Source organism: Ictalurus furcatus, chromosome 15 (assembly GCF_023375685.1).
Source record: "Ictalurus furcatus strain D&B chromosome 15, Billie_1.0, whole genome shotgun sequence".
NCBI classification, from domain to species: domain Eukaryota; kingdom Metazoa; phylum Chordata; class Actinopteri; order Siluriformes; family Ictaluridae; genus Ictalurus; species Ictalurus furcatus.
This window is the reverse complement of record NC_071269.1, coordinates 490,377-516,781: the sequence shown is the minus strand read 5'-3', so window position 1 is coordinate 516,781 and position 26,405 is coordinate 490,377. Positions and strand designations below refer to the sequence as shown.

The window sequence follows — 26,405 nt, the reverse complement described above, 5'->3', positions numbered from 1 at the left end:
AGAATACACATGATTTAAAGCATACAGGCTACTAGTGTGTGTGTGAGTGAGTGAGTGAGAGACAGAGAGAGAGGGAGAGAGAGAGCAAGAGAGAGAGACTGAGAGAGAGAGGGAGAGAGGGAGAGAGAGAGAGAGAAAGGGAGAGAGAGAGAGAGATGGGGAGAGAGAGAGAGAGAGAGAGGGAGAGAGAAAGGGAGAGAGAGAGAGAGAGAGAGAAAGAGTGAGAGAGAGAGAGAGAGAGAGAGAGGACTTATAGTAATGGTTCTTTTCTACACACCCTACTCCTTGCATGAACTTTTTGTTGTTGTTTTAATTCAATGACAAATACATCCATGCATTTGTAACAGTTTTTTTTTCCATGAGCCAATTTTACAAAATGCTTCTTCCTATCATGAGTCAATACTTTTGAGTGGAGAAGGAGATCTCACACAATTCATGTGAAACTGCAGTGGATCTGATCCAAGTTTTCCACAATAGTTTACACATACACTACACTATCCATCATTCCCATCTCCTTAAGATACATTTTTCCTCTTTCTCCAAAATACATTCTGCAGCTTTTTTCATTCAGCAATCCTACCTCCTGTCTCCAGGACCCCACCCCTTCCACAGTGCTCCACACTATTTCTCAAGACTTCCTATCCTTCATCACGTGTATTGTAAACGACTCCATGGCAGCTGCTCCTGTGTCTGTAACTGAGAACCACTAGTCTATCATTGGTGCAGAACCTTCTAGACCTCTCAGCCTTCAACACAGTCAATCACAAGACTCTTTCTTGTCTTGTACATTCATGATTCTTGGAATTAGTGTCAACATGACAGATAGATTTTTGAAATGTTAGTTATGTACCAATACAACCAGAAGTGACACGATTAGAGACCTTTACTCCAATCCAAAATACAAATATTATTTAGCAGAGTTCCTCCTCAAAATCAGTTTTTTTAATGCTTTGTTTTGTTTGAACAAGTTGTGCTAGATACATATGGCTTTTAAACAAATAATAACAGAAGCAGTCTAACTTGTGTTAAAAATAAACTTCTTGCTTGGGAAGACTAAAGGCAATATTAAACCTACCCTCTAAAATCTAAAATCCTTAAAAAAGAAAAAAAAAAAGTCATATACATGACCATATATAGACCAACGTTTTTTGCTGTAATTAACTGGCTCTTTCCTGGTTATCTGACTGACCTTTATCAGTTTGTAAATGTTAATCATGACTTCACTATGCACACAAACATAAACGTCCTACGGCCAACTCCCCCCCCCTCGACATTTAGTTGCATGGCATTCACTTCCACTGGTATGTTAATGACTGAGTCAAGAATATTACAGTAGGTGGTTGTGTAATGGGTTTGAAAACATGTACACCCAAATTTTGGTATAATTTTGGAAACAAATACATGGAATTAGCAATTTACGTGAAATTGTCTAATATTCTGTTAAATTATTAGAAGTTGAAAAATATGTGATAAATTGTGTGTTATATGGACATTGGGCAGGGATTTGACTAAAATGTTTTAGCTCAGGAAACTACCCTACAAGAGGCATCAGAAATATTCTGGTCTTTGCCAACAAATATTTTATCAGTGTGTCTCCAATTATAAACGTATTCATTATATCCCTTGCTTCCATTTTTATGTCCCTACTGAGATCTAGTGAAATTGTTTATTTAAAGCGTTAGGTATGTTGATTTACAGATTGTCTGTGATTATATCAACAGCTCCATTATTCAGTGTTTGAGCCCAAAGACATGCTGCAAGGATTGATGGTGATATTTGGTTAATGACTAAATGTGAGCACACAGGGAGATGTTGGTTAATGGTGTACTCGCTCTGTGTTTTAGAGAGTTAAAAGCCCAAGATAACTCCTGAGGCATTGGTCTGCAAGATCAAGTGCTTATTTGCACAAAAATATTCAGGAGTATGCATAGAATTGATACTAGAAATGAACCAAATAATAATACAGTAGAAGTGTGATAAATATCTATCCATGGATGTAATATAATATAGTCTAATTGACCAAGGTTTTTGTGCACTTGAATTCATACTCAAACCGAAAATTAGATGAAGCATTTAAAGTACACAGGCTATTGCTGCCCTCTAGTGGCAAATCATAACAACTACAGTGCCCTGCACTAATATTGTCACTGTTGGAAAATATGAGCAAAGGAGGCTGTAAAAAATTGTCTTAATTGTTTCACCTTTTGTTAAAAGAAATTCACAAAAATACTCTGCTTTCATGATATCAAACAATTCAAACAAAACACAGGTTTATAAAAAAATATTTGTTAAATATAGGTGTGCAACAATTATTAGCACCCTTTAGTCAATATTTTGTGCTACCTCCCTTTGCCAAGATAACGGCTCTGAGTCTTCTTCGGAAGATGTGCTACCTCATATTTATACCCCTGTGAAACCGGAAGTCATTGTTGAAACAATTTCCTGTTCCTAGTCACTCGTGTTTTAAAAAATGTAAAATATCAATGAGAATATACTTCAAATATATTTTTCCCATATGAATTCATAGGGTTGGCAATAATTGCTGCACACCAAACTCACGTTACTAAGAGAATATTTTTATTTGTTTACTGATTATTTTAGATGGTGAACGTTCTTTATTTCTGATGACGAGTTTCCTGAAACGTCTACACAAGGCCAATTGAATCCAAGATACTGTAAAGTCTTTCATTCATTGTAAGCATTTATATTTTGTTTGTTTCATATTCAGCAGTTGAGGACACCAAATAAATATGTTAAAATACTGCATAGGTTAAACATCAAAATTTAAAGTTTACAAACATTCGAATACAATTAAAATGGAATGATTTTAACTTTTTTTTTTTTGATCAAGGTTTCTTTATTAGCATTTTTTCAAATTAAACATACAACACCAACCAAACAAACAGATTTTAACATTTTAAAAAGACATCTTCTTACCTTCTGAAAAGTCCATGGTCTCTTTAAGTTTTGAAGGAGAGCTTGGAAGTTCTTTAAACCTTTGCTGGATTTCGAAAGATGTGAAATCTCTTGGCAAATTTCCAGAATATGAAACTTCTCAGAGTGTTAGCCTTTATAAGCTAACACTCCATATTGTTTTTTGGGAACAGTCCTGTGTGTGTGCATGTGGATATCATATCACACGGATATTCTTTACATATATGTTTTTAACATCATTTCTAACCACAATGACATTTTCATCGGAATCCTATCACCATAAACCTTTGACAGACATTTTGGACTCGATTGGACTTGATATTTTAAGTGGTTGTATGTGGATTTGTGGGTGTGGGAACATTACTAGCATTTGCACATTGTGTGTGTGTGTTTTTTTTTTTTTAAAAAAAAACATCTATAGTGTGTGTGTGTGTGTGTGTGTGTGTGTGTGTGTGAGAGCAGTCCTATCGCCATTAACCTTTGACAGACATAATATTCTTGGGGTCTTATTAATTTCAACAGATGGAAGTTATATATGTGTGGGTGTGGGAACAGTACTATCACCATTAACCTTTGACCTACACCTGTTAAAATCTGTTATCAGACACTTAATTCATGACCTCTGACCTAGTTCTGTCAAAACCAATTAGTGATATGAAACATACAAACCACCTCTCAGTCAAAATTATTGGTAAAAACAAAATGTATGAAAAGGACTGTACTGAGAATAATGGATGAACAACAATTTTTAAATTCATTTTACTTTATTTGTCACATTTTCATATAAAATGGGCATTTTTCCTGTTCCTTAGGCAACAGTTAGTATTAGTGTCTTGCAGCTATTAACTCCAATCTCAATCAGTTTTTTTTTTTTTATCAAGCATCTTTAGAACATGTCAGCAGACACACATGCTGTTGCTCTCTCTTTCACACACACACACACACACACACACACACAGACAGACAGGATTTTATTTAGTGCAGTGGTCCCAAAACTGAGCAAGTCAAAAAGAAAGGAAGCAAGAATGACGTGAACATCAAGGAAACATAAAATGAAATCTTTCCACATCTTCAAACATAAGTGATGTCTCTTCTCTAGGCCAGGTTTGAGACCACTGTTGTAGTTAATTTTACATCAAGATAACAGATAAAGGTGGGGGGAAAAAACAACAACAAAAAAAACAACACATACCAAACTGACTCCACCTCCCCCCAACCTCCCTCACTCCCCACTTCCCCATCCCCCAGTGCACTGTGGTTTGGTCTATAGCAGGTATATATACCTATACCACTTCACATCTTCAGTGTAATTCATCAATTTCAGGCCTAGGTGCATCACTTTCGCATAGTTGTGTGACACTTCAATGTGATAAAGACTGTACACACAATGAGTCTGAACATTGAATCAGTCACATGTACAAATATAAGATACACAGTAAAGTACAAAACACAACAAAAACACAGTACCTAGCAAATATACTTTCTCTTATGATTTGCAAAATGATTATTATTGCAGTTTTTGCCTAAAATGTTATGCTTGGCTCAATACAGTGTTGAGAAGCTGTTGTGAGATTTCTATATGATCACAAAAAGTCATGATATTCAGTCAAGTTACTCAACAGTGAGTACTGAGTAGTAAAATTAAATAAAGACTCACTATTATCCATGCATAGCAATGGATAATTGAAGCAGAATAAATACACTGAGCAATTTGTACTATTAAACCTCCTGTGGATAAAAGATTGCAGCAATGCTTAAAATGTAGTATAGCTTTAAGAGCTATATGATTATCTCTGTCTGTGACCAGGAAATGTATTCTTTACACAGCATTCATACGAATATGTAAACTAACACAAAAGCACCTTTATGAACATGACAACACATCATACAAACATAAGGTTCAATACACATTCATACTGTGGTGCTTGAAAGTTTGTGAACCCTTTAGAATTTTCCATATATCTGCATAAATGACCTAAAACATCTGATTTTCACACAAGTCCTGAAAGTAAACAAAGAGAATCCAATTAAACAAATGAGACAAAAATATTATAGTTGCTCGTTTATTTATTGAGGAAAATGATCCAATATTAAATATCTGTGAGTGGCAAAAGTATGTGAACCTCTAGGACTTGCAGTTATTTGAAGGTGAAATTAGAGTCAGGTGTTTCCAATCAATGGGATGACAATCAGGTGTGAGTGAGTGCCCTGTTTTATATAAAGAACAGGGATCCATCGAAGTCTTATCTTCATAACACACGTTTGTGGAAATGTATCAGGGCATGAACCAAGGAAATTTCTGTTTACCTCAAAAAAAGGGTTGTTGATCCTCATCAGGCTGAAAAAAGGTTACAAAACCATCTCTAAAGAGTTTGGATTCCACCGATCCACAGTCAGACAGATTGTGTACAAAATGAGGAAATTCAAGACCACTGATACCCTCCCGAGGAGTGGAGACCAAGAAAGATCACTCCAAGAGCAAGACGTGTAATAGTCCACGAGGACACAAAGGAACCCAGGGTAACTCCTATGCAACTAAAGGCCTCTCTCACATTGGCTAATGTTACTGTTCATGAGTCCACCATCAGGAGAACACTGAACAACAATGGTGTGAATGGCAGGGATGCAAGGAGAAAGTCACTGCTCTCCAAATAGAACACTGCTACCCTTCTGCAGTTTGCTAAAGATCACACAGACAAGCAAGAAGTCTAATGGAAAAATGTTTTGTGAATGGATGAGACCAAAATAAAGCTTTTTGGATTGAATGCGAAGTGTTATGTTTGGAGAAAGGAAAACACTGCATTTTAGCAGAAGAACTGTATCCCACTTGTGAAACATGGTGGTGGAAGTGTCGTGGTTTGGACCTGTTTTGCTGCATCTGGGCCTGGACGACTTACAGTCATTGATGGAACAATGAGTTCTGAAGTATACCAGTGAATTCTAAAGCAAAATGTCAGGACATCTGTCCATGAACTGAATCTCAAGAGAAAGTGGGTCAGCAAGACAACGACCCTAATCACATGAGTCATTCTAGCAAAGAACGGTTAAAGAAGAATAAATGTAATACTCTGGAATGTCCAAGTCAAAGTCCTGTCCTTAATCCAATAGAAATGTTGTGGAAGAACCTGAAGCAAGCAGTTCATGTGAGGAAACCCACCAACATCCCAGAGTTGAGGCTGTTCTGTACTGAGGAACGGCTAAAACTCCTCCAAGCCGATGTGCAGGACTGATAAACAGTTATCAGAAATGTTTAGTTGCAGTTACTGATGCACAAGGGGGGTCACCAGATACTGACAGCAAAACTTCATATACTTTTGCCACTCACAGATATTGGATCATTTTCCTCAATAAATAAATGACCAAGTATAATATTTTTGTCTCATTTGTTTAACTGGGTTCTCTTTATCTGCTTTTAGGACTGCTTTTAAATCTGATGATGTTTTAGGGCATATTTATGCAAAAATACAGAAAATTCTAAAGGGTTCACAAACTTTCAAGCACCACTGTATGCATATGCAAAAATTATCACATACACACACTCATTTTCTGTCTGGTGTAACACCCATTCTTCTTCTCTGTATAGGGTACACAGAGACACATTTTTACACATAAATAATTTAACATCATAATCTAATCTGAAATACTTCTTATTTTATATTACCAGCGTGAATTGGGGCAACAAAAAAAAACCTTGATACCGTATAAAATCTTTTTTTGAATGTCTCTTTTAAAAGCATAATACAAATAAAATTTAACTGAAATTGTAGAGTTTTCGCTGTCGTTGTCAACAAATTCCAACAAGGCAAGGCATAAGGAATTAATATTCTTGTGATAAGAGTAAGAAAGTTTATTTTCTCAAATGTAAATCTCTTATCTGCTTAGAGCACTGCACAACACTGAGGAGACCTGCAGATTTACAGTATATTATTGGCACTTGGCCATCAGTAACAAATTTCAAGCCATGTTATAATCTTAAACCGATGAAACGTTTTGATCCAGTGCTACACCATATTTAGCCTGTTTCCCAGCCAATGGTGTCTAAGTCATAGTTTTTCCAAGTTTCCATACACACTAGTCATCCATAGACTAGTCATCCTACATTTCTGTTTTTTTAGGATCAGAGGAGTAAACACAAGTGGCATATACAAAAAAAAACAAAAAAAAAACCCTTCATTAATCCACACAGACTTGGTGTGCAAATAAAATGTATGGAATCTCATTAACCAAAAAAGGTTTATGATTACCAATGATTGAAATCACAGTTGCCATTGCCCTCATGACTCTGGAAAGACTAAAAATTTGTGTTATTCTACGCTAAATCACTATGCTTGACACAATCATCACAGAGCTTAGAGATAATGTGAAGTGATGTCAAAGGCATCAACTTCTATGAAAAAGTTTGTTGGGTTCAAAAAAGTTTTGTGAAATATATATTTATAGCAGCCAAACTGTGAATTCACAGCCCTTCGCTATGAGTATTTACTATGATTCAAATCTGAAGCATTTAGACTTTAGACACCCTAAAGACTTTCACAATATAATTACAAAGTCTTTGTTAGCCACCCCATTACCATCTCTGAGCTCCAGGATCTTGGTTCGATCCTGAGCTTGGGTTACTGCCTGTACAGTCACATGTTCTCCCAAAAACACGCATGCAGTTGGATTGGCTACTCTAAATTGTCCCAAGGTGTGAATGAGTGTGTGAACATGTTTGCACATATGGTGTTCTGCGATGCACCACCCAGAGTGTTCCCACTTCATGCCCAGTGTATAGCACTGTATTACCAGGATATAGCAATTATTGAAAGAAAGAGTAACTACTTGAAAGAGGCAGTGCTCTCATCTGGAAGGACTATGTATCCCAACTTAATTTTATAATAAGATAAATGAAGTCTGTGAAACATGTTAGCTATAAGATACACTACAAATACATTACATATGTTTTAGTTATATGTTAAAACAGTGGTATTACAGATCTTTCATACTTAATTTGTTTTCTATACACAAGTTTTAATAGTGGTAAAATGTAATCTGAGTTTCAGAACCTTCACTTTTAACTTCCAAGAATTTCACATTATTCTTTGCATCCAATAAACAGTTTCACAAAATAAAGATTCTTGAACAGCTAATTTGGCACCAGTTCATACATTTGCTCTAAGATCTGTGATTGGTTCCATCAAGAGCTTCTATCAAGCAAATACACTATATGGCCAAAGGTTTGTGGACACCAGTATGTGCTTATCACACCCATATGTGCTTTTTGAACATCCCATTCCAGATTTAGTCTCCCCTTTGCTATTCTAGTAACCTCCACTCTTCTGGTAAGGCTTTCCACTTGACTTTGTAGTGTGGCTGTTGAGATTTGTCCATTCAGCCACAAGAGCATTGCATGAGGTCAGGCACTGATGCCAGGCAAGGAGGCCTGGGGTGCAGTCGTCATTGCAATTCATACCAAATGTGTTCAGTGGGGTTGATGTCAGAGCCCTGTGCAGGTCACTCGAGTTCTTCCACTCCAACCTTGCCAAACCATGTCTTCATGGACCTGGATTTGTCATAGGGCATGGTCATGCTGGAACATGTTGGGGCTAGGCCCCTTAGCTCCAGTGTAGGGAAATTGTAATACTACAACATACAAGGACATCCTAAACAACTGTGTGCTTCCAACTTTGTGGAAACAGTTTAGGGAAGGCCCACATATCGGTGTGATGGTCAGGTGTACCAAAACGTTTAACCATATAATGTAATACCTGTGCAAAAAAATTGCACAATAATTTACCATGCTGCTTAACTTTAAGTCTTTAATGTGCATGATTTTCTCTTTTCCCTGTCACTTGCTCTTAGCAAACACTTTTACAGTACTTAAAAACCAAGTATTTCCAGAGTAATGTCTATTTATAAAGATGGTGGCTATCAGGGGCCCTTGTTCAGCTTCACTACTGAAATCCCATCAACACCCATGGAGCATTTCAAGCTACTGATTTATGGTTAATAGTCTGAATGGATCAGTGGGTTAATCCACCGAAAATTCAAGGCATCAGCAAAGCTGCAAGGACTTACCTGGGCCATCCTGTTTGCTCCAAGGCATAAAGGCCACAATTTCCACCAGTACCAAACACTGAATTGATACTGCAGCAGAAAAAAATATGCAATCCCTTAAGTTCCATCAAGTCTTCCCTCTCTGCTTTATGTTTTTATTTTTAATGTTATATTATATATGAATAATTTGTTATTCTATTTTTTTTTTTCAATAAATTTTTTTTAAAATCCTACATCAAATATAGTGCATGCTTATTTCTAAATACAAACCAATGTCAGTAACTGTTAAGATCTCTTAGTCTATGAGTTGGCTGTCTTGAACTTCACTACAAATCTTGTGCAAAATATCTGCAGCATTGCCAGACTCTAAACTTCTGGAGGAAGCTTTATTGCCTCTTCTTCCAACAGTGGGCAAGTCTCTTGAAAATCTGTGCCACTTGGGCCATGTTCAGAGCTGGAGTGGTCCTCTTCAGCCTTTTTAATGCTCTCTGGAAATGAAGGAGGAGGTTTCTCAGAAGTAGAGCTCTCAGCCTGATCCTGCCTGCAGGTTTGGGATTTGTGACATTTGCTCCTTGCCTCTCCTTCTACTTGTTCACCTTGGGGCTCTTCACCTTTTCTGGGCTCCTCTTCTTGCTTGTCATGTGTCTTAAATGTGGCTGTCTCCACATGGTCTATCTGATAATAGAGGACAGAAGCTGTCTCATTCAGACTGTGAGCATCCTCCTGGTTCTCCTTGATGCATAGCAGGGTTGCTCCTCCTGGAAAAGTGTCATGAAAGAACATTTGGTCTACCTCAACCATACTCTCAACCTCCTTCTGGCTGCTCAGCTCCTCATGCAAAAGACACAGTTCCGGACGGGGACTCTGCACCTCCCCTCTGTGTGCCTCCTCCTCCTGCTCCCTTCTCCTTTCCTGCTCCTCGGCACTCTGCAGGTGGAGCACAGCTGTCTCGTTCTCATGCTCCAGGCTGTGGCAGTGCTCCTCTAGTAGCTCCTGCTCATTCAAGGGCCCCATCTTCATCTCTACTCCGGAGTCCAGGGAAGAGCGGGCACTTGAAGGACCGGGGTTCAGCTCAGTTTCCGTCCCACAATCTTCTCCAGATTTGGAGCCTAGCACGTGTCTCTTCTCCCGATCTAGCTTCATAATTGTGTGTAGGAAGTGAGTGCGAACACGGACGGGGTTGAACTCAATCCGTCCTGCTACATTATGGCAGCCATCTCGAGAACAGCCACATGGGAAGGACATGCGGTCCACCTGGGATATAGAGAGATGGAAAAGAGAGAGGAAAAATGAGAGAGCATTGATCTGCCTTATTTTATTAAATAATATAACTCTAACTGCTACAAAAACATGTTCATATTAAAGTCCTGAAAAGGGATTAACATAGGAAGATCAGCCAATGCTGGCAACATTGAATCTATCTTATGTAATATAAAATATAAGATTAAACTCAGGACTAGCATCCACTTCACCTGGGATAGAGACATGGAGAAGAGAAAAGTGAAGGAACGTCATAGATAGACCTGCCAACCCCAAAGACAAATAATGTGTGGTATCAGGAAAAAACATAGTAAACTTTATATTTAAAAAAAACAAAAAAAAAAACAACTAAACCCAACAGTACATTTTTATATATTCCTTTTTATCCACCCTATTTTCAGGGTTCCGGTGGACTATTTTTGACGGTTTTTGTGTAAGACTTCTGGTTAGACACTTCCGGTTATTTCAGCTGACTAGTTTGTATTCATCACAGCATCTGACATGGCCATTTAGTTATGGATTTGCAGAAAAACTGGTATTGTTTGTGCAGTTTTGGGTTGTCAAAATGGCACAAATGAAACGTTTTCTGAGAGCAGGTGTGTTTTGACCATAAACTGTTTACTGGAGCTGAATGTGGATTTCAGATGCCATAGGATCTCCATCTGCCTCCTACAAATGAAGACACTTTCAGCTGGAATCTAAAGAAACCACCGAAACAACCATATGTTTGCTCTGTTCACTTTGTGGAGAGAAGCCTTGTGGAGGAGTACCATATCCAATGAAGTTTTTGGGCTCTGATGCTCCAGTGAAACCATCTTGTCAAGAGGATATCAGCACATAAAGGTGTTATACTGCATGTGATCAAAGTTAAATGTTACTGAGATTAGCTAGTTGTTTGATAGCCCAGTGGTGTCCAATGTTCCTAAACAGCAACTGTTGCATACAAAGGATTCAATAATTTCATGAGTTGTTTGTTCTCTGATATATCCATGAGACTGGCAAGCTAGTACGCTTAAATTAGCTAACTCTGCTCATAACAGTAGCTTGCACAATTTTTTTTTGCCGAAAACAGAAGAATATTGTTTTTTTATTTAGGTAATAACCCATACGAATGGTTTCCAATGTTAAAATGTGGGAGTCCTACACAAAATACATAAAGGTTGGCAGGTCTGCTCAAAATATACAGTCTATTTGATTTGATTTATACAATGTCATGTCATAAGTGAAAAGGTGCCATAGACAGACTGTGAGCAATGCAATTTTGCCAAAGAGCTGTTTTTGGTTCACTAAAGAACATTTCAGTTCATCATTTAATCTGTTTTTTTTTTGTTGTTGTTGTTGTTGTTGCCATATTAAGACTCATATGGCAGCTATTTTTAAGAAGAATGTAGGAATAACCTGGAAGGAGCATTTCAGGACAGGAACATTATGTTAAAGGACTGTTATAAAACTATTTGACTAATTTGTAACCACTGTGTCTTGCTTATTCATTAATGCAGAGCTAGTACATCAAATTATTTTTGGCAAGAGTACATTCCTTTCTTACACACAAGCTCTCACACAGACACACACACATTATCTCTGACCTGGCACTTGATGCCGGCTCTGCTGCAGCCACACTGGTGGGGGTCACAGTAGAAGCGACAGTTACAGCCACATTCCTCACGTGACAGCCGGATGGCACGCAGCTCCATCTTCTCTCGGGCATCAATGCGGGCGATACCCGAGGCACGCAACAATGCCCGTCGCCGCTTGGTAGGCAGTGGCTGTAGGAAGAAACAATCATCCACCTCGACACCCTCCACGTCCAGATCCTCATCAGACACATCATCCAGTGTCAGCAGGTCAGCTTGGGCACAATGCACTGTGCCGTTCCGCGTCAACTAGGAATTATTAAATGTTAAACTTCAAAACACTTATCTATTTTATTCTAACTATTTATTTTTATAACTTTCCAAAGATCTCTTTCATGTTTGCCTTTTCAACCCCTTCTTCTTCCAAATGTGACAAAGATGCAGTGTTTCAACACTTTTGGTGCTGCTACAGGGCGCAGCAGTAGTGGCCAGGGACAATGACCACATTACCCTCATGTATTACAACACAATCTCCTTGCTGCCTAATTCACATTAGAATCAACTGGCTGCAGGAAGCAGCAGAACCATACACACGTTTGATTAAATAGTGAAACTCAATACCCCAAAACTTACTTTTTTGTTTAAAAAAGATCACTCCATTTATCAACCCTTGCCTTACAACAAAATTTTGTAACATTTTTATTGTTACTTTCCTGAAAAACAGAAATCAATGCACTAAAGTGCTGCATAGGAAAAACATAAAATGAATCACAGCACATTTGTTTTAAAGAGTAGTAAGTCTGAACCTTCATCTTGCGAGCATTCAGCTTCTCTTGACGCAGGTGCTGGCGTAGAATGTGGCGGTGGCTGCTTTCCTGCTCTCGGGCAAACTCCCCCAGTGTGTACTGACGTATAGCACAGTGATGTCTTGCCATTCCCAGTGAGCTGCCACCTTGGCTAGGGACACTGGTGAAGCCTTGCCTTCTGGAGAAATAGTAAACTGTCACTGCGTCAAAACGCACCCGCTTATGGCCCAGAGAGGTTTTTTCCCTCCTAAGAATGGAGGTGGCTAAGAGGAGAAATTAGAGAGAATTGATTAAGAGTGACTGTTTCCTGAATTAGGAGACTATATTTACCATTTGTGATATATGGTTATTAGACCTGGTTATTAATAAAATATAAAAAGCATTAAAAGACAAAAAGAATCACAAATTACATTGGTCATTGCATACGAGCAATTGCTATATACATATATACATAATTTACTTGCCTTTAGTTGATAGTATACTTATGCTATCCTAGCATACCTACCATTTTAATGCTAGGTTTTTCTAAAAGATTGTTGTGCTTTTTTGCATAGCTATAAAAATGTAAAAACTGTGACTACGTTTATATGGACAACAATAATCTAATTATTGACCTTAATCTGAGTAAGTTAATAATGTGATTAAGGTTTACATGAGTCGCTTTTAGAATACTCCTGTCATGTTCCCGTTTTACATGTTATAGAACATAATTAGATTAACAGCCCGCGTCATTACGTCACCGGGCCACGCCGTCTGCCGTCCCTCCAGAATTTCACGTATCAACATACAGTTGGTCTTCGTTATGGTACCGTATACAGTTTTGGGTGTTTTTATTAATTTTTTTTACGAACGTTTTAAGTGCAGTTAATTATTTGTCATGGTATACGTGCTAATAGACAACTGCTTGAAGCGGTGGGTGTGTCCCAAATCGCATAGTTACTGTCTATATAGTAGCCGAGATACGTGTATTTTTCCCCACTACAGGCCTATAGTAGGAAAGTATGCGACTTGGGACGCAGCCGAACTCTCTTGTTCGCCGTAAAACTGCCGTGTGTGATCGTGTCCTGTCGCAAAATGCGGTGAAAACTCCCACACGACGCTCTTAATGTGATTAAGGTGTTTACATGTCACTACTACACGTCCATAATGCGACTAAAACAGGAGTACTCCACATGTCTTAATTAGATTATTGCTTACTTCGATTATGACCTTAATTAGATTAAGGTAAGTAAAAATTGCTGTTTACATGCTAGTTTCTTAATTAGAGTATGGTCTTAATCGGATTAAGAGTGGAGTAATGTTGTCCATGTAAACGCACTTAGATAAGACGACAAATCTTGTATTGTTTTTAGTCAGAACGGCACTTCATAAAAATGAGGTGAAAAAGATAGTTTTCTTTATAAAGTATAAAACATTATGCATGATTCAAATTTCACACTGAACCAACACAAAAACTAGACAATATAAACAAAAACTAAAGATATTTCCTCAAACAAAAATCACTGCAAAAATATAATCAATAATATCTCATTATACAGGCAAAGAAATCATCATTCCCAAAATAAAAATCTATTTGTTTAAAATTTCCCTCATTCTCCAGGAGGTCTATTGTTGCCTTGTACTGGTTCCTTAGGGTATAAAGTGCATAAATAACAATAATAATAATAAAAAAATACATATGCAGTTAAAATACTAACCCAGCTGAAAGGGTTGCTCCAGAAAGAAAAAGCCAGAAAAAGAGTCTCAGTGGAAATACAGTTGTAATCATGTGTTAAGGTCAGCTGAAGCTAAAATTAAACATTTTGACCGTTGACATCATTGGCATGTTTTGAAAAAAAAAAAGAAAAAAAAGGACTGCATAAACATATCTTTGCACCCAGTGTTTCCAGGCTAGGCTCCAGATCCACCAGGAGGGATAATGCAGTTACTGAATAAGAATGACAGCTCCTGTATTTTTAAGCTCAAGATATCACTAATTGCATTTATTTTCCCATATATACATAAGAGGTGCCAATAATTCAGATGACTTGACCTATAATCTCATTCCACTCTTACGTGTGAGGGAGCTGCAGGGGGCATTGAGACTGTCACAGCTATCCACGCTGTCACTGCTCGAGACGTCATCATCTGATTCTTTGAGTGTTGAGCATGGTGAGCCACTGTCCACTTCCTCAAATCTGCGCTTTAGGCCAAGAGCTGATACCGTCTCCATGGAAACTTGATGTTCTGAGGACATGATGTACATTCAACTAATTAACCCACAACAGACAAATAAAAGCAGCAGCAGTCAAATTAACTCCGCATGACAGTAGAAATTAATTAAACACATCCGTGCTCCTACTAAATGTACATGACAATAGTACTTTGTTTAAACTATGATACCAAAATAAGATTAATAATCATCTGAAGGAGGATTATTTTCTTGCATTACCCCCAAAATGTGTGCAATGTGTAAATCCTGATTCTTGTTTAAATTGGTGCATTCTGTCTTTTATATTGTTAGATATATAATTTGTCATTAGTAACATATCATTAGTACTCCCTCCTGGTATAGGGTTTTACATTGGAGTCCATATCTCATGAACCATAAGCCATGCAAGCAAAATCCACCCCTCAAAATGACTCTATGCATTCTCCCAAACAAAAAAAGCCTCTAAGGCTGACATGTAGATTTTGAGCTAATTTCATTAATAGGCAAAACCTACTTTAAGCAACTAGTCCAAATGTTTTTTTTTTGCTATGAATTCACAAAATTGGTTTCACTCAACAGAACCTAAATCTCAATAATCATCAAAAGCTTGTTGACAATTGTACACAATATGGCAGCCACACATCAATCACTTCTAAAGAGATGGAGCATAATTTACTCGGAGAGCTGGAACTCATGATTGATTGTATGGATTCACACACAACGTATATAAATATAAATGTAAGCACTACAAAGTGCTTTACACTGTTTCACCCACACCCACACACCCACACACACACACACACGGTGCTAGCCTGACATCGGGAGCAACTTGGGTTTCGCGTCCTCCCTAAGGACACTTCGGCATGTGGAGCGGGGATCGAATCACCAACCCTATGATTAGTGGGCAACCAGCTCTACCACCTGAGCCACGGCCACCCCCTCTGTTTACTGAGTGTAATAAACAAACCTTTTAAATACTTTTCAAAGAGGGATGCAGAACATTCATAGTGCTGTAAGAGAAATTGTCTTATTTCTTGCAGTAAGTTGTGTTCTATGCCTGTGCAAGGATGCATGCCTAAAAAGGTCATGTCATGCCATTTAGATTAGTACAGAATGTTTACCTGCTTACAGAGACACAAACATGTTTTTCTGTTAAGGATTTGTCTGCACATTTGCCAAGACCCTGAAACAAAGCCTGTTTGAACTGCCTCAAACTGCTCCCTATCAGTACACAAAAGTGCCCTGCGCTTCATATATACAGTACACTGCATATAGACAGAATGATGTCAATATGTCCATGATATTGAATTGGGAAGGAAATGTTGAAATCTGGTACAGCATTGTCATAGTGAGGAGATCAATTAACATGACACACAATGCAAACAGGAAGTATGGCATAATTGCACTGTATATCATGCAACATGGGCCAAAATTCGCATGTACATTCAGTCATGCAGCATAATATCATGCTAATACTCGCTGTTGTAACAAACACTGCAGCACCCTTGGTATTGACAGCCACTATATCTAAAATAAAAAGGACAGCCTGCCTGTATTGATAATGTGTCTGCTGTCAATGATCATTTTAATGTACAACATGGAACAAGACAAAACAAACAGGTAAACTTGTCACATAGTTAACAAAAGTATTAAAATATACAACCCATTCTCAAGTCTCAAAAGAAAACATTTACAGTTAGCAGTTTGGAACTGGAGATATTTATTTCACTTCATTAAGTATTTTCCATATTCTTATGAGGCAGCATTTTTGGCTACTTAGTGTTTTTTAAAAAAAAAAAAATAATAATAATCATCTGCAAACCCCCTCAAAAAAATTTGAACATGTCTTATGTAAACCAAGTTGAATTCAATACCAATAGCATTGTTGGGGATCCCTGCACCACCACCAAATACAGTCCTTTGCGTTACTAATTTTTATGCCTGAAATACCCTTAACACATGCTTCAAAAAGGACCGAATCTAATGAATAAATACTATTTCAGACTTCTGCCCTTGCTGTCACCTAGTTCACAATGATAATTCCATATAAATCCTACAAATATTCAACTAGTTCAATCTTGAGATATCATGCTAATCTCAGACAGATAGACACAAAGATGAACGGGCAGCAGAGTTGGTTGTAACACGTTACAAAGTAATTCAATTCAATTTTGTTTGTATAGCGCTTTTTACAATTGACATTGTCACAAAGCAGCTTTACAGAAATATATAAATTTCCCATCTAAATTTTAAATTGATAAATTTGTCCCTAATGAGCAGAGGCAAAGGCGGCAAGGAAAAACTCCCTGAGATGTTAAGAGGAAGAAACCTTGAGAGGAACCGGACTCCGAAGGGAACTCATCCTAATCTGGGTAACAACGTATAGTGTAATTATAAATACATCCCTTCTATAACTGTGTGCTACATGATAAAACAAAAGTGCAGCTGTGTAATCCGGAGATTCAGCAGTCTCAACATGAAGTCTATTCTACTTTTTCCGATCATGTCATACATTGACACATGCTACAATTACTGAAAGAACAATGAGTTTCACTTTATGGTGTATTTTTGCAGATTTGCTAGGTTTTGAAAGTAAAGTAATACTTTTTACATGCAGTAATCAGTAATGTAATCAGATTACAATTTTATAGTAGTAATTAGTAATCGGTAGCTGATTCTTTTTTTTGAGTAACTTACCCAACATTGATGGGCAGACAGATGGATAACCCCAAAACATAATACCTCCACCATCTAGTGGCAGACACACACACACACACACAAAAATAAAAAATAGGTAAAAAAGACTAAATGTAAATAAATCCAGCATACAGCTGCACAGCAAGACCTTAAACTAGCTATGGGCAGGAGGATGTAAAGAATATAGCACGTATGATGATGAGAGCAAAAAAATCTACCAGAACACTCAAACAAACAAAAACAATTTGGAAACTCGATTTTCTTCGCAATCACGAAGAAAATCACGAGTTGATAAATGACTCGTAAATTACCGGGCATGTTCACAGCAGAGATGATTTGCAATTAGTGATGCCCACAAAACTCCATAAAAGGCATAGCTCACACACCTAAAATGACGAGGCAGAAATAGACTCTCAGATGTAGTGCATACAGCTACCATAAGTAAAGAATGATTTCTTCAAGGAGAAACTATTGAACTGTAAGAAACTAAGGATTTAAAGAAATAGGCTCCGCTACATTCATAGAGAATCACGCTATAGTATGTACTAAATGCCAGAAGAAAAAACATTCATGTCATTCTTAGAAACACTGCAAGACTTCCACGCAATGAGCAGGAAAGAAAACAGGGAGTGGATTTCCATCTATTTTGACCTGTATGACGAAGCACACATTACAGTCCCCCCTATGCTGATTATGGAACTCTTTAACACACAGTCCCTCACAAATAAATCATGTCTTATCCAAGATCACATTTAGCAAATGAGTTTCGTTTATGTGCCTAACTGAAACTTGGCATCAGCAAGGGGTTTACTCTGTATTATATTAATCCTGTCCACCAGGCTATAAGAACACTGAGAAGGTTCACTGCACTGACTGTAGTGGTGGTCTATCCAACATTCAGAGAGCTGAGTAAGATCCGTCTGCTCTGCCTAAATTGTCCTCATTTGAATGTCTTGCACTTAAACGCAAACCCCCTATTCAGTTAACGTTACACCATATTTAACGTTCACAAAAACAAAATTCAAGTTTCTTCAAACTCAAGGTACATAAGGTACAACCCATCTAGTCATTCTAAAGAGCAGCTTGTACAGTTACTCGAATGCCTTGGCCTAAAGCAGCATGTTACTGTCCCTACACACACCAAGAGGGCATATGCTTGATTTAGTCATCAGTAACTCAGCTTCTATCAACAATCTCCAGGTGTACAATTTTGGTATCTCTGATCAAAGTGTTCTTCCTATGGATCTTCAATTTAAAATTCAATCTTCTATTTGGGCTGCACGATTATGGCCAAAATGATAATCCCGATTATTTATCACGATTATTCATTGATTTTAGGGACAACATATTTCTATTGCACTTTCACATTTAAATAAACAGACCGCTGCTTTCATCTACATGTTGTGCTACATTCCTGCTAATGTACAAATCTTTTCATCAAATTAGACTGATCCTTAAAGTGCATCATCTCGTAGAAGCAAAATAAAATTGTACCCAAAATATAGGATATGTAAAAATAAAAATACCATCACCCAAATGAAAATATGCATCAAATATAACAATATTCAACCAAATGAAAACAGTTCAGGTGAATGCAGAAAAGTCAATAACGGTGTTTACAGGAGGAGAGACGCAGAAAAATCACCCAATAGAGTGGCTGACATCGTTTTGTACCGGTTCCCTCGACAAAAACCCAATAGGATTTTCACATAGACTTTTGGATTATTGCAAAAGATAATCTCTGTGATCAACAAAAGTTTACAATAATAACACGTTTTGTCTATCAAGATAATTTTCACAAATGAACACAACTGTTATGAAGTTTGAAGCTTAAATACAATCTCCAGAAATAAACAGCTAATCGTACGCTATAAACGAACATCACGGTCGCTCCACTTCAACGTCACCATCACCGAGCTTCCAACAACTTCTCCAAACTTGATTTAAAAACATTTTCCATAATACGGATTTAATCTGTGGATGAATCAGTTTATCTGCAAAGTCTTTCCTGTTCAGCATGATGACGTTTATTGTCCCCGACAATGTCTCATTTAGCAACTTTTTAGTGTCATGATTTACCCTTGCACAAGCGCTGGAGCACGCAGCACGCTCTGAAACCCTAAGCGAAGCTTGCAGCACGAGAGCACACGCTTCTGGGTTTTTTAGTGACATTGACTTTGTTTACTTTCTACATGTGCATTTGTTATGATTTCTGTCCTGTCTCTGCCCCTGCATCGTCATTGGTTGTTCCCTTATGTGTCATCGTTAGTCTCAGCTATTTTGTATTCACCCTTGATTACGTTTGTCATTCAAACCCCTCGTGTTTCATTCTTGAGTTTTTGGTGTACCAAGTGTTTGTTCATAGTTCCAATCTTGTTCTCTACCTCGTTGTTTGATTCTTGTTTAAGCTAGTTTATGCCCTTTTGCTTGTTTTGGACCATGCTATTGTCTCACATTTTGGATTTGTCTGCCTCTCTTCAATAAAGCTCTTATCTGCACTTGCATCCGTCCTAAACCCTCATTACATGACAGTTAGCAACTGCCTTTTTCAATACACGTAAAAGCTTAAGAAAAAATTATGAGTGGGGTTTTACTGGTGTATTTTGTGTCATAGAATAAAACAAAAATATTTTGAGCTTCTGTTCACCACAGACCTTATTTCAGGTTTTTAACCAAAATCCCATTCAAAAACCCACTGACTTTGGGATGGAACTGGAAGGGCTAAAATGCTAACTCGTTTATGGTTTTGGCATACAAAATGACGTCATCCCTGCGCCTCTCTATGGTGACTGGCTGTAAGTTTAGGAACTGCTTGATTTGATACGCAGACCAAAAACAGCTTTTCAGGAAAAGCGCCTCATACTAATCTGTGAAGCACGGTGGTGGAAATGTTATGGTTTGGGGTTGCTTCACTGCCTCAGGGACTGGACAAATTGCATTCATTGATTCACCTATGAATTCTGCATCATATCAAAGAGTGCTTGAAGATAATGTGAGGTCATTTTTCCGAAAGTTGAAGTTGAACCGAAAGTGGACCTTTCAACAAGATAGTGATCCTAAGCGCACTAGCAAATCCACCAAAGAATGTCTCAAAAAGAAAAAAATAGAGGGTTATGGAATGTCCTAGTAAAATCCCGTGGAAATGTTGGAGGGACTTGCAACAGGCAGTACATGCAAGAAAACCCTCAAACATCTTGTAACTGAAAGAATATTGCATGGAAGAGTGGTCAAATTTCCAGCAAGCCTGGCGGCCAATTATGCAAAACACCCACAAGACATTATTCCTGCTAAAGAGGGCAATACTAGCTTCTGAGGCCAAGGGTGTACTTACTTTTTCCAGAAGAGTATCCCATCTATTGATATTTGTTGTAAAAATGACTGAAAAATCTAATATTAATTAATATGAACTTAATTAATAGGCACTGTTTCAAAGATGATCAAATGTTTGCTTTTCCAAATCTGTCAAAAAAGCCAACAGTTTCCATGGAGGGTGCTTAGTTTTTCACGACTGTAAATAGGGTGCCAGTACTTGTAAAGTTGACGTCACTAGAATACCCATAACGCAATTCTCCTCACTGAGCCAACTGTTTTGATATTTCACGTCAAGAACCCCTGGCAAAAATTATGGAATAACCACACTTACAGGATGCTTACCCGGGTTTTTTTATTTTGTAGAAAATAAACATATCACAGGTATGACACAAAACAATTTTTATTTAACAGCCGAACATTCTGGCTTCATGAAACAGATTAAATTGTTTTAATTAATGGCATGTTTTTTTCCAGTAGAGGAAAAAATATGGAATCATCAAAAAATTAAAAAATTAATTAATTAATTAATTAACAATGAGTACTTTGTTGCCCTCCTCAGGCTTTTATAACGACCCGAGTTCTTTGAGGCATGGACTTCAATAATGAAAAACAATATTCTCCATCAAGTTGGTTCAACTTTCTGGAAGTGGTTGACAGATCAGCTTTGCAGGATGAAGCCTTGCATTGGACCAATTTTTTAAACTTCCACCATAAATTTTCAATCAGATTGAGATCTGGACTGTTTGCTGGCCATGTCATTGAGTTGATATGCCTTTCTGAAAAGTTCTCAACACTCTTTGCTCTGTGGCAAGATGCATTATCATCCTGAAAAATTACTTAATCACCACCAAACCTATTTTCTATTGATGGAATGAGAAAAGTATCCAAAATTTCAACGTGTACACCTGTGCATTGACTGTTAAGGTGTCCCCTGGTCCTCTACCCGACGTGCAACCACATTTCATAAATGAGTGGAGAAATTTGATTGATTTCTTCAGGCATTCATCTTTATATGTTTCATTAGAAAGGCACCAGACAAAAGTTCCAGCATCATCTCCTTGGCCAATGCAGATTCGTGATTCACTGAATATCACTTTCATCCAACCATCCACACTCCATGATTGCTTCTCTTCAGCCCACTGTAACCTTGTTTTGTTCTGTTTACCTGTTAATGCTGATATTCTTTTGGCTTTTCTATACATAAATCCTATTTCATTCAGCCAACCTCTTACAGTCCTGTCACAAACATTGACTCCTGTTTCGGCCAATTTGTTTTGTTGTGGATTTTCTATTTTCAAGGCATATTGCTTTGAGTTTTCCATCCTGACATTTTCCATCTTCCTTGGTATACCTGTATGTTTTCCTTTTAGAACCTTCCCATTTAGTTTATAATTGCACCAAATTTTAGACACAGCTGACTGGGAACTGTGGAGTGGTCGCAGTGTTTGTAAATAACAGATGGTTTAATCAAGGACATGTTACTGTGAAGGAGCGTCACCGTTGCGCTAATGTTGAATTACTGGCTGTTGGTTTACATCTGTATTATCTGCCGAGGGAATTCACGGTTGCCATTATGTTTACTGTTTATATCCCACTGGGAGCCGACACAGAAGCAGCGTGTGATGTCATACACTCTGCTATGACAAGACTCCAAACTCGGCATCCGAACAATTTTGTTGTCTTTTCTGGGAATTTTAATCATGTGTTACTCTCCACCACATTACCAAAGTTTCACCAGTTTGTCAACTGGTACCAGAGAAATCAGAACACTGGATCTCCTGTATGCAAGTGTGCATACACTTCCTCTGCTCTGCCCCCACTGGGAAGGTCTGACCACAACCCGGTTCTGCTGACACTAACATATATACCTGTTGTCTTAAGGCAGTCTGTGACAAAGAAGACCATAAGAAGATGGTCACAAGTGGTAGGGGAGGCTCTGAAGTTCTGCTTTGAGACTACAGACTGGGAAGTGCTATGTGACCTGGCTGGGGAAGACATTAACAACATGACAGACTGCATAACGGACTATATGAATTTCTGCACAGACACTATAGTTCCTGTCAGGAGGGTTTTAATAATAACAAACCCTGGATCACCAAGGACCTGAAGGAACTATTGAACAAAAAGAAAACAGGCTTTCAGGAAGAAGGACAAGGAACAGCTCGGTTGGGTGGAGAAAGAGTTGAAGGCAAGACTGAGGGAGAACAAGAAGCCAACAGAAGGAAGCTGGAGAGTATGCTTCAGCAGAACAAAGCAAAGGAGGTTTGGGCAAAAGCTTCAAGGCAAAACCAAAACCTGTGGGGGGCAACCTAGAAAGTGCCACCGAGCTGAATTTGTTCAATAAGTTCAGCACGATGCACTCTCACATTATCTCCTTCATTCCCTCACCACCACTCTTTCCTAACTCCCCCCCAAATCAAGATCAAACATCCTTTCCCACCTAGTCATCCATACCAATTCTTCCCTGCTCATCTCAGAACCATTCACCCCATCTCATCACACAGTCCTTCTTCAGAGGACTCACACCTCTATTCCCCCCCCCCCCCCCACCCCCACATCTGACATCCATCTTCAATAGAATCTAACTCCCCACCACTTATCTATCACTACTGGCCAGATGAAGAGATAGTTGGAGAAGTGGAAACCTGGGAAAGCTGCAGGGGCTGATGGAATCAATCCCAGAGTACTGAAGATCTGCACTAACCAGCTGTGTGGGATCCTCCAGCACAACTTCAGCATGAGCCTTCTACTAGAGAAGGTACAAGAGCTATGCCAGTGCTATGAACCATCCTGCCTGGTTCCGGTTCTGAAGAATACAACTTTTACCCTGAATGATTATAGATCAGTAGCCCTCACATCACATGTAGGTCCTGGAGAAACTGATGCTGTTCTATCCAAGACCACAAGTCCATTCTTTGCTGGACCCCCTGCAGTTTGCTTACCAGCCACAGGTACGCGTGGATAATGTGGTCATATATCTACTTCAAAGGGCCCACTCCGATTTGGTCTACAACACCACCACAATGGCAATCACTGTCTTTGATTTCCTGAGTACATTTAACACCATCCATCATCTTCTGATGAGAAATAAGATGAGAAGAATGCAGGTAGACATGTCCATGATCTCCTTGGTCACTGACTACCTATCGGACAGACCCCAGTTTGTGCAGTTGGGAGCCTGCCTGTCTGAGTGCCTGCTGAGCAGCACTGGAACACCACAGGGAACTGTGTTCTCCCCCTTCCTCTTCACCCTGTACACCACAGACTTTCAGTACAGGTCAGATCTCCGCCATCTTCAGAAATTTTCTGATGACTCGGTGGTGGTCGGGTGCATAAGGGATGTACAGGAAGGAGTACAGTGACCTGGTCACCAACTTTGTTGAGAGGTGTGGGAAGGAATCATCTGCTCCTCAATGTGGTCAAGACCAAGTAGGTGGTGGTGGACTACAGGAGGAAGAGGACCACAACCAACACCATTACCATCATAGATCAGGACAGTGAACAAGTTGACACCTACAGATACCTTGGTGTCCATCTTTACAACAAGCTGGAAGGTCAACTCAGAGGCTGCATACAAGAAAGGGATTAACATACTCTACTTTCTGAGGAAGCTCAGGTCCTTTAATGTTCGCAGCAGGATTTTAGAAATCTTCTACCAGTCTGTGGTAGCCAGTGCAGCCTTCTTTGCAGCAGTATGCTGGGGAGGCAGCATTACAGCTGGAGATGCAAAAAACCTCAACAAACTGATCAAGAAAGCTAGCTCGATCTTGAGGTGCTCTCTGGCTAGTTTCAAGGTGGTAGTGGAAAAGAGGACACACAAAATAGAAAGGAGCAGTACAGGAGGTTGTTTATACCAACTGCGATAACACTGTACAACAGCTCATCACTGTGCTGGGACACTATTTGCTCTAAGCCAGTCTTAGGATAAGCTCATTGGACAACTGTCGAACTACCACTATCCATATCCAGATGAATATGCTCCACCACTTTACTTCAATGTTTTTCACATGGTTTATAATGTCACACCCAAAAAGCATGGCAAATGAGAGAGTTTAACAGGATTCACAAATGGTCAGAACACAAAATTGATTAGAGCATACATTTGAGATAAAATAATTGAAGCAAGAGTAGTTACCTGTGTTGAACTGGTTTATTTTTTCAGAAAATAAAAAAAATATATACTGGATGAGGAAGACATGGTACTGACTGACTTTCCCTACATCCCTATTGGGAAACATTGCACCCTGAATTTGGACATTTAATTTTCCTTGGATTTGAGAAAAAACATTCTAATGTCCTTTTGTAGTTGAATTTCCCATTCAAAAGCCCATTGATGGCAGGCAGCCAGGTGTTCTCCTTGCAACCCGTTGCGAAGATCTGATTTGACCTGAAAATGAAGGTAACCACAATTAGCCAAATAAATGAAAATAAAAGGTGCATTTGGAGCACACTATACTCTTATTTTAGTTAAGTAGAATATGCAGTTTATCATGAGGCAGAAATATATTATTTGTAGCTTTGTAGATTAAGCTAAACACTACACCTGCTTAGCATTTCTCATATTAGCATCTGTTATTCTTATAAAAATACAAATCGCATGAAACACATACAAACCATATATTGTCGTAATCGTACATTTAGTGGCTTCATGTTTCATCTGTAGAAATGTTTCTATCTGTTAGTCATGTACAAAGACAGAACATGGAACTGTATACAGGATCTTCGTCTTGCGGAAGGTAGGAGTTATGAACACACAATATGACTGACAGATCTATAGCAAAATCATCTGTCTGTGAATTTATCCCAGTATCGAGACAGAGGGAGAGCATTATACGATACTCCATGCTTATCAGATCTTGGGCTACAACTAACGATTATTTTCATAATTGATTAGTAGGCTGATTATTATTTTTTTATTAATCAGATGGGGGGGGGGGGGGGCGCAACCTTTCAGTACCATTTTTTGGTCCACAAACGGAGTGTTACAAATATAAACTTCAGACTAAAATTTACACAAATGTTTGTCTAATTATAGAAGACTGAAAAGAACCCGATACATACAGACACACCAAAATATATATTATTAATTTAGGACTATAGTTTAATTCAATGCTCTTTATGCATGCACAAAAAATAATGCATAATTACTTATATATAATATAACCCTATATATTAACTATATATTATATAATAGTATGTATGCATTACTTTTTATAAAAAGGTAATGTTGACAAACAGTAAACTGAAGAAAGTCATTGTCATTGACTCTAGGTATTAGTCTAACTGTGTCGCATTACTTGCGTATGACGTCATGCGCCGTCGACTAGGAAGCGGCATATACATCCGTTTAGTAGAAAAACCGCTAGTGTGTGTTTTGAGATATTACCTTTCATGCACTAGACGGTAGAGCACACAGTGCATAGTGTAATTGTACAGTACTTCATTTGGGACACAACTTTAGTATTTACTCTCCAAAGCGTGTTTTCGAACAGAAATCGCGTCAATGAGTAAATCTCCCCTGTGCCACGAGCAGACCAACTAATCGATGAGTTTCTTTGACAACGATTTTCATAGTATTGGCGATTTTCAATCGAT

The 26,405-nt window shown here is 38.4% G+C and overlaps 1 protein-coding gene across 3 annotated transcripts in view; it reads right to left on the bottom strand.

Annotated features, from left to right (window-relative positions):
• Positions 1 to 8,745: 8,745 nt before the first annotated feature.
• The window catches only part of csrnp2 (cysteine-serine-rich nuclear protein 2), a 32,556-nt gene continuing 14,896 nt past the window's right edge, over positions 8,746 to 26,405 (bottom strand). For 2 of the 3 annotated variants that reach the window (XM_053642736.1, XM_053642737.1), the window contains exons 2-5: positions 14,666 to 14,836; positions 12,611 to 12,873; positions 11,817 to 12,113; positions 8,746 to 10,224 (exon numbers count right to left, since the gene is read on the bottom strand). In XM_053642736.1, the coding sequence (XP_053498711.1) occupies positions 9,337 to 10,224; positions 11,817 to 12,113; positions 12,611 to 12,873; positions 14,666 to 14,822 (1,605 nt within the window). In that variant the 5' untranslated portion in view covers positions 14,823 to 14,836 and the 3' untranslated portion in view covers positions 8,746 to 9,336. Of the gene's footprint in view, positions 10,225 to 11,816; positions 12,114 to 12,610; positions 12,874 to 14,665; positions 15,253 to 26,405 lie in introns of those variants that run through there. The other variant, XM_053642735.1, reaches the window with a different exon arrangement.